Source organism: Varanus komodoensis, unplaced genomic scaffold (genome assembly GCF_004798865.1).
Source record: "Varanus komodoensis strain SLA01 unplaced genomic scaffold, ASM479886v1 scaffold1, whole genome shotgun sequence".
NCBI classification, from domain to species: domain Eukaryota; kingdom Metazoa; phylum Chordata; class Lepidosauria; order Squamata; family Varanidae; genus Varanus; species Varanus komodoensis.
In genome coordinates this window covers 75,234,002-75,243,058 of record NW_025335268.1, presented here as the reverse complement: position 1 = coordinate 75,243,058, position 9,057 = coordinate 75,234,002, and the positions used below count along the sequence as shown (strand labels likewise).

Sequence of the window (9,057 nt, the reverse complement as noted above, 5' to 3'; positions counted from 1 at the left end):
TACCCTCCCACCACAGACCACGACCCGTCCCACGCCAGCACCCACGACCATGTCGAGATCTACGCTCCCACCACAGACGACACATCCCACGCCAGCACCCACAACCACCCCTGAATCTACTCTCCCACCACAGACCACGACCCAACCCAAGCCGGAAGCCTCTCCTCAAACTCCGTGCGAAACGCCGTCGCAGCCAGAGACAGCAGCCCTGCCCCAGCCAGAGCCGGGGGCCCCCGAGGCCGAAGCCCCACCTCAGCCAGAGACTGAAACCCCACAGCCCAGCCCAGCACCTCCTCGGGGAGAGACCGGAGCCCCCGGACCTCCGCCCCAGCCCAACCCCCCCAAGGCTCACAGAGGCACCGTGGCCACGTTCTTCAAACTGCTTCAGAATTTCCTACGTGCCCTGCAGAAGCAGAAGAGTGTTGCGCGGCTGGAGCACGCGGGGGACCCGGCTCCCCCCCAGAACTCGGGACCACCAGCGGCCACTGTCCTGCCCGAGGACGCGGACAAGCCCTTGCGGACAGAAGGAGCCCCCCCCGGTACCTGCGGCACACGGATATGCTGACAGACCGTGGCTGCGCCGCGTGGCCCCAGCGCAGCTCCCGCGGCTGTTCGCTGGCCGAGCCCAGAAAGAAATAAACGTGTGTTTGTTACCCCGCGTGCCGCACTTCTCGCCACGCCCTGCCCGCCGAGGCCCACGGGCCGCCGCCTGCGCCCTCGTGCCACACGTCCACGGCCGGCTGGCGTGGCAGCACGCCTTGTGGGTGCCGCACGGGCCGGCACACGGCACGACAGCTGGGGAGGCTGCGCGGGGACGGCTCCGGGTCGCGCCTGTGCGCAGGCCGCTTCTCAGCCGGGCGACTGGCACGTGGTGCTGGTTGCCGGAACAGTCCGGAGCGGCCGCTGGGCTTCCCAAGCACGAGGACTGCACCACACAGGGCAGGGGCCAGGCCTTACGGGGGGGCGGGGTGCTGCTGAGCGGAGAACTGAGCTGGGCATCTGCTGCCCCACAGGGAAGGCGGGTGGGCCGTGCCCATGTGTGTGCGGCCCTGCGCCTTCGGGACATGCTTGGCGTCCCGCTGAGACCCCGCAGCCGCTTGCCTGGGCCCCGAAGGCAAAGTTTTGGCTGGCAATGCTGCGCGCTTTGACCGCAGCTGAGGGCACCGATCCTGGCGGGGGCCGAGCGCGATGCTCTGTGCCGCCAGATGGGACGATGCGGTGGGTCCTCTCTCGCACCCTCCTGCAAAATGCCGATACGGTACTCTCAGGTGCTGCAACGTCGGTATCCGGAAATATTCCGTGCTGCGGGGCGAAAAAGCCAGCGCAGGACGGCCTGCGGGTGCTGGGGGCCGGAGGGGAAGGGGCGGGGCAGCAGTGCGCCAGCAGGCCCATCTGGGGTGAGCGGAGGCGCGCCGCCAGCCAGCGCACGGATGGCTGGGGGGAGGCCCGGCCCAGCCACCCAGCCAGGGCCCTCAGCTCTGCCGCACGGCCATTTTGCACCACGTTTCCAAGGCAAGCCAGGCCGCAGAAGGCCCAGCCTCCTGGCTCAACGGCACCCGAGGCCCCATCCTAGGAGGCGCCCCCCCCCCCATGGCTGTGCCCGGCCCACAGCAGCGCCCGCGGCTGCTGGTGGCCCAGGCACCTTCGTGCGGCAGGCGCTCCGCTCAGAGCGTGCTGCTGCTGCCAGAGGAAAAGGCACACCTGAGGTGGCGCTCCGGCTCCCAGAGGGGCCGAAATCCGCCAGCTGCCCCTCCTGGACGGGGCTGGTCCAGCCGGGTCCCCGGCCCGGTACCTGCCGAGCGAGAGGCCGAAGCCCCTTGGGAGCAAAGTCCACGTGAGCGAAGGGGCTTGCCGGCTGGCCTCCCGCCGCAGTGGGCATGGGGCGATTCCGCTCCCCTTGAACCGTGCCAAGCAAAGCGGGCAAGGGCCCACCCAGAGGTGGGGCAGAGGCCGCTCCTGCCCCATAGCGTGTCCCGAAGCGTCCGGCAGGCCGGCCTGGAGAGCCCACAAGCAGACATGCGCACACAAGCCCCCCATCCCCCAGCAGCCTGTGCGCATGGCGTGCCTCCAACACCGGAGGACGCGAGGCTGTGCGCGGCCTCCTCTCCCAAACTCTGGCCAGGCCCCTTTCAAAGCCAGCCAAATCGGCAGCCGCCCTCCCCGCCCCCCGCCCAAGCGAGTCCCACGTTTCCCTGTGCGCTGCCTGAAGGCGGCCGGCCGCCCGCCGGAGTCCGAGTCTCCGGCTCATCGGCCTCCTGGGGGGCCCTTTTGTTCCAGCTCGGAGAGGGACGGCACTGCACCGTGTCCTCGGGAGCCCTTTCCTGGTGGCTCCGCACCAAATGAGGACCCCATCCAGGAACGCAGGAAATCTTTGTTTATTCTGCTCCGAGGTACAGCACGTTTGCTCTTACCGACGCCTGTCGGCGGCCCTCCTTCGGGACACGTCCACTCAGCACCAGGGCTGGACGGAGGGGGAGAGGGCTGCCCCTCGTACGTCCCGCCTGGGGCTTCCGAGAAGCATCTCGTGGGCCTGGGGGTGGCCCTCCGGCCCGATCCAGCCAGGGGGCCGCCAAGACCCTTTCCGCTCCCCTGGGGAGGGGGCAAGGAGACACGCCAAGGCTGCACTGCTGGTCCTTCAATCTCTCCGTCGAGGCAAGCGCCTTCCTCCGGTGCTTGTGCCGGCGGCCCCAGGGCAGGGGAGGGGGCCTCTGGGGCCCCGCGCCCCACAGTGGTGGCCCGTCCTCGGGGGGTGGAAGCTGTCAGGCCGTCGGCTTCAGGGAGGGCCGCCTGCCGCCCCGACACGGGGGGCACTGCTCCCCCGAGTCTCTGCAGAAGGCGTGGCCTCTGGCTGCGTGAGGGCGCGGGGGCAGGAGCGGGTCCTTCCAGTCCTGGGCTCAGGTCGGCGGGGGGCCGTCTCCCGGGCCACTCTCCTCCTTGCCAGCCGAATCCTCCTCTGCTTTCTCCAGCCCAATATTCTACGGGGGAGCAAAGAGAGAAAGCGGAACAGCCCCGAACGAGCCCCGGCGGCCCTAAAGGGTCCCTGCAAAGAGCCTCCCGGCGAGCGGCACGAGCCGTCTCCCGGCTGCTCTCGTGGCCCGAGCCTTCGCGGGGTGCTCTGGCAGAGGCACAGATCCGCGTGGCCAGGCAGGGGGCGCCCCTCCCGCCTTCAGCGCGTGCCCCGCCGAGAGACTCGGCCAGCAGGGTGGGGGGCGGCTGGGCTGGGCCCCGGAAGTCCTGCGCTCCAGCCCTCCCTTGGCCACGAGCCAGTCCTCCTTCCCGCTCAGCCCGACCCACCTCACGGGGTCGCTGCGGGGAGATGGAGATGGAGCGGAGGAGCAGCACGCAAGCAGCCCCTCGCAAGAGGAATGCAAGCCTGTCCCCCCAGCCATGCCCACCTCTGCAGCTGCACTCGGCTCCGGGGCCAGAATAGTATACCGGGGCCTTTTAAAGTCCACCGGGGCAACCAGGGCCGCTCCCTCTGGCTCGGGCTCGGGCTCGCTGCCGGCAGCAGCCTCCCATGCGTCCGGCGGGGAGAGGGGCAGCCAGCAAAGCCCCCGGGGGCTCCTCAGGGTCCTGGTCCGCCCCGACTCCGCCTGCCCCGCCACCTGCACTGGCTCGGGGAGGGAGCGTGTCGGGGCTGCCGACTCGGCTGTCCAGCCTGGACTGGGCCCTGTGCCCACACGTGCTCCCGCCGGGGGTCGGGGTGCCCCCGCAAGTCCCGGGAGCAGCGGGGGGCCGGGGCCGGCCTGCTGCTTTCGCCAGAGGAACAGCGTTGCGTAAATGGCTTGTCCTTTGGCCAATGTCGCTATTGCCTCTCTCCTCCGTCCGAGGACACAGCAGGCCGCCGCCGCCGCTCTCCCCCCGGTTGCTCGCAGCAGCAGCAGCAGCACCAAGCGTGTCGGAAGCTGAATGACCAAGAATCTACCGCTGCAGCCACTGCGCTTGCTCCGAGCGCAGTGCCCCTTGCCCTATGCGCCAAGGAAACATGGCGCCCTGCCGAAGCAACGGGAAAGGCGCACGGCCGGCGCAGCACCATGCGCTGCCGGAGCTGCCATGAGGCGGCACGTGTGGCCCGGCAGGCCGGCCTCTGAGTCAGAACCAGGGGTGGGAAGGGCCCCCACCGTGGGACTCAGAAGCCTCCGGGGGGCAGGGAGGCCCACCCTCGAGTCGCCGCGCACTCGCCCGGGGGGCTGGCGGGGAGCCTGCGGGCGAGGCCCTTACCTCCAGCTCCTCCATGACTTCGTCCAGGAAGTCCCCCGAGTTCTGCTTGTAGGAGACAGCCAGCTGGATCGCGTCGTTGAAGATCTGCGGGGAGGCGGTGGACGTCGCGCGGGGAGCCAGGCGGGCCCGGGCTCTCCCCACCCCGGCGGAGCGAGGCGGCTGCGCCAGCGCCAGGCGCCGGCTGTGCCCGCCCCTCGGCAGGCGGCTCCCCGCGGGGCAGCAGCCCCCGCCCACCTTCACCACGTTGGTGCCGTCTGCCGCCGACACGAAGTAGAAGGGCAGGTTGAACTTCCGCGGGAAATTGAAGCTCTTCTGCGTCACCTTCATGTCAGCTGGAGAAACAAGGGGACGGGCGGTCAGCCCGATGGCCCCGGAGAGGAACAGGGGCACCGCCCCCACGCAAGCGATGCTGCCGGGCCTGGGACGCCACAGCCCTGGCGGCGTAGCGGCCTTGTGGCCCTTCTGCTCTGCCCGGAGGTGCCCCCACCCCTGGCTGGGAATTCCACCACCTCCCTCCTAATTCGGCCGCCCCCCCCATTCAGGCAGACCCCCTACCAAACCGGGGGGGGGGGCAGAACCGTTCACGCTCGCGGATGCGTGCAGCCCCACCAAAATCAGCCCCGCTATCTGAGCAGCAGCGCCTGAGAAACGGCGGGCTGCAGGGCTGCCCCACGGGTGACGGGACCAGTGGGGCTTCTCCATCGGGCTGCAAGGTCTCCAGGACGCCGCCCGCCCTGCCCGCCAAGTCCAGGGGCCGAGCGCGATTTCGGCACCCCATTTCCGTGCTGGCCAAGAGCTGGAGCTCCCTGGGCGGCTTCCGGGACGCCCCGCACACAGCCTGACTGCCCCGCAAGGGCTCCCACGGCCCACGCCTCCCCCGGCGCCGAGGAGCAGCTCTGGCGCCGCCCCCCTTCTTTGCCCCGGTGGCTCCCGCTGCTGCTGCTGCTGTGACTGCTGGGCAGCAGCCAGCGGCTCCGGACTCTTACTGGGCTGTGTCGATTTTATTTGGAAAATGCACAGGCCACTCCCTCCCCAAAAGTTAACCACAAAGGCAGCTGGACACTAAAACTAAACAGCGAATATGCAGACCAGCAGCTCACCTGCCCCTGGACACACTCTGTCCTCGTCTCCCCACTTCCCTTGGAGCAGGTTGAATAAGCTGCGCCCCTCCAGACGCTTTAACCTACAACACCCAGAATCCCTCACCAGTGCTTATGCTAGCTAGGGGTGATGGGAATCGTAGGCCACTGGACCGGGAGAGCCCCGGGCTCCCTTCCTGTTATACATTTCCCCCGGAAGACATTCTGCAGCCCTGCTGTCCTGGCAAGCAACCATGACGCCTGCTGAAAACGGGCTGAGCAGCTCTCTGCCCCAGGCGCTCCGCGAAGCCCCCAGGCTCTGCAGCCGCAGGGTCCTCGCCGGCAGCATCGGGCAGCCTCACACAGCCCTCGCTTGCCCCAAGCAGCCCCTCGGCCACAGCCCTAAAGCCGCTGCAGCCGCCAAGGTCTCGCTGGGCTCGACAAAACCCAGAAGACAGTTCCAACATTTGACAGCATGCAGAGCGGCGGAAGGATCGGCTCCGCCCCCCCCCGCGGCCCCCGAAGACCCACCGTCGATCTTGTTGGCCACCACGAGGCAGGGGATGTGGGGCCGGAACTCGCGCAGCTCCTTGTACCAGTGGCTCAGGTTCTTGTAGGTGACCTTGCGCTGCACGTCGAAGACCTGGCGAGGAGGCAGGCCCCGCTGTGAGGGGCACGCCGGCGGGGGGGGGGGGGGCACCCTGCGGCGGTCACCAGGCGCTCCAGGCCCCCGGCCGCCCGGTGAACCCTGCGAGGCGCAAGGAGGCCCCCACCCCGCAGAAGGCGGCCGCCCCCCGCCCCTGCCCAGGGCGTCAAGGGCAACGGCCGCAGCCGCCGGAAGGGCGAGGGTGCCGGACACACGCGCGGCCCAGAGGGCGCTGCCGACGGCTCCCCAGGGAGGCTAGGCATGCCACCCCCTGCTGCCCAGAGCAGCAGGTCACGAGGCGGAAGGACGCCCAGCCGAGACGGGCACGGGCGTGCGGGAGGCGGAGCGGCAGGCCGGGAGCAGCCCAGCTGTGCCAGTGCTCGCCCGGCGGCCTGGGGACTGTGAGCGGCACACGAGACCCCTCCCCTGCACCCGCCAGCGCAGGCCGGCTGCGGGCAGCGCAGAGGGTGGCGCCCAGCGAGGCCTGCGGCGGGGCACTGGGTGCCGAGCGGGGGCTCTCAGGCGCGCCGGATGCATCCGAAGGGGCTGGGTGCCACGCAGCTGCACAGGGCGCCCCGGCTGCGGGAAGCCTGGGGCGGCACCCCTGCCCTGCCCTGAGCGTGCGGTCGCGAGCTGTTGGGCCAGATCCTCCGGTGCGTATCCAGGACCTATTTTGTTCTGCTTTATTGAGGGGGGGGGGGAGAACTGGGAGTCCAGAAGACTGAGCTTCGGCAACACTGCCGGGACCACCTCCACCTTCAAGCGTTAGCCCGGCACAAATTTTGCCAAGTGCTCTGGGCAAGTAGATGCACCAGAAACTTGCTTCTTTGAAAAAGCAGAACACCCCGACTTTTCTAGGTGGACCATTCCCTGCGCAGAATTACTTTCGTGACACAGAAAGCAGAATCACTTTCGTGACACAGCCCACAACAGACGTTCGTCTTTCCACACCTCCTTCTGTGGGAGGGCAGCACGGGGAACGTGGGGGAAGGAAGAGCAGCCCGGGCTCCTGCAGGCTGCCGTCCCCCTGCGCGCCGGGCCGCCCTGTGCAGTGCCCGAGCAGCCCGCTCGTTTCCATACCATGATGCAGGCGTGGGCCTTGTGGTAGTAGGAGGCATGCAGGCTCTGGAAGCGCTCCTGCCCGGCTGTGTCCCAGAAGTCTGGAAGGGAGGAAGCCCACACTCAGCTCGTCCCCGCGAGGAGGACGTCCGGCTCCCTGCCCACTCTTCCTGGCTGCAAGATGCCCTGGGCCAGGGTGGGCAGTGCACACCCCACATGTGCGAAAAGCGCCCAAGACAAAAACGGCACCCCGACGGCTGCAGAGAGCCCAAGGAGGAAGAGTCAGCCGGGAAGCCGGCGACGCCTCCCACTCCAGCGCTTCGGAGCCCCGCCTGGCCGTTCTCGCCGAGATGGGTGGGTCTCCACAGCCCTTCTTTAAAGAGCGAGGAAGGCCTTCTTGGGGCGACCTGCAGGGCACAGCGCCCCCCCCCACCCCGTCAGGCCTCGGCTGGGACATAAGCTTTGCGCGGCCAGCGCGCTTCACAGGCGCCGCACCGCCAGCCCGCGGCCTGCAAGCCAGGGCTTCCCACTGCGGGCGGTCCGGTCTCGCTCGTCCTGGCTGCAGCCCACCCTCAGCTCGTCCGCAGCTGGCCAGCTCCAGCCTCCCCCCTGGCTCCCCACACGTGATCCCAGGACGGGCCTGGGGTTCCCCGCGGCGGGTACTCCCACCGTCTGGGGCTGCTTAAGCGGCCTCTGCCAGCACCGGTGCCCAAAGCCCTGGGCCACCCAGCTGCGCGTCAGCCCGAGGACTGCGCCACGGAGCCACCCCTTACCCACGAGGATCGTCTTGCCATCCACCGTCGCGGTGTATTTGTAGAGCGTCAGGGCAAAGGTGGAAAGCTGCTGGGGCTTGCTGGGACCGGAGTCAAGGAAAGGCCGAGGGCGGAGGGAGAGGGCCGGGCGAGTGGCAGGGGCTCAAAGGAGCTCTGAGGTGCGGCAGAAGCAGGGGCTCGGACCATGCGACGAGGGCTGCCGGCCCACGTGACACCCGCCTGTGGCCTTTGCACTCCTGAGCTGAGTGGCCACTGGGTTGCACCGTCTCCCTCCCTTCTCGGTCCTGGACTCTGGGTGACACCCACACACACAAACTGGGATGAAAGGGTCCATCCTGCTCCCCACACCAACCAGCCGGATGCTTCTGGCAATCCCCCTGAATCAGCCGTCCCCGTCAGGGAATCTGAAGGAACAGGCCAAGGGCGCCTTGCCTGAGATAAAGGAGCTTGGAATGCCGGGCCCTGGAGCCACGACCCTGGGCAGGCTGAGGGGCTCTAGCTGGGCTCAGGCTGGGAAACGGGACACGGGGAGGGTCTCCGAGGTTGCCTGTGCAGACTTATGCCCGGCCACTATAGGCCTGAGCAGAACTCGCTGACTCTCCGCCTTCCGTCAGCTGTTGCCGTGGGACGTGGCAGAAGGTGGTCTGGACACATTACTTGAAACGGCGGCCTCTTCGAGCTACTTCCATGCCGACGCTTGCCCACCCGCAAGGGGTCACTGCCCCACAGGCTGCTGCCGCCCATTTTGCTGCCCAGGGAAGGGGAGAGGGTCCTGCATTTAGGGGGCTCGGGGATGCCGATGGTGGCATGCTGCCACGATGGCAGGGCAGCCCCCACGAAAGCGCAAAGAGCCGCTGCAGGCGGGCATTTCTTCTGGCCCGGCTTTTGGGGGCTTGCGGCGGCTAAAGGATACAATCCGTCCAGAAGGAAGCGCTCCATCAGTCTGCAAAAGAGAAAACCGGCCCGGGTAAGCGGCGGCCTCCCACGCGCGCGGTCCAGGGCTCTCCCCGCCCCGAGGGCACCGCGGCCCAGGGCGCCCCCCGGGAGCAGAAGCCGGGCGCCCGGCCCTCGAGGCCCCTTCCCGGGGGCGGGCGGGTGTGCGGGAAGCGACTCCCGAGGCCCCCGCCGGTGCTCGGCGCTGCACGCGGCGTCCGTCCCGCCAGGCAGGGGCGCGGGGCGCTCACTTGGACTTGCCCACCGCGCTGTCGCCCAGGCAGATGATCTTCACGTTCTCGGCCGCGTCGTACTTCTGCTGGCCCCGCGCCAGCTCCGGCACCGG

At 69.0% G+C, this 9,057-nt stretch overlaps 2 protein-coding genes across 2 annotated transcripts in view; one reads left to right on the top strand and one right to left on the bottom strand.

The window, feature by feature from the left end:
* Positions 1-565, top strand: part of ACR (acrosin) — a 5,206-nt gene extending 4,641 nt beyond the window's left edge. Inside the window, exon 6 of the mRNA XM_044430667.1 lies at positions 17-565. Coding sequence (XP_044286602.1) covers positions 17-565 — 549 coding nt within the window. The remainder of the gene's footprint in view (positions 1-16) is intronic.
* A 1,792-nt stretch (positions 566-2,357) lies between these two features.
* Positions 2,358-9,057, bottom strand: RABL2B (RAB, member of RAS oncogene family like 2B; the record flags this gene model as incomplete). Its single annotated transcript, XM_044430657.1, has 8 exons — positions 2,358-2,975; positions 4,222-4,305; positions 4,456-4,553; positions 5,832-5,943; positions 7,027-7,106; positions 7,779-7,858; positions 8,692-8,721; positions 8,963-9,057. Coding segments are annotated over 8 exons (660 nt in total), but the record flags the coding sequence as incomplete, so codon positions are not given.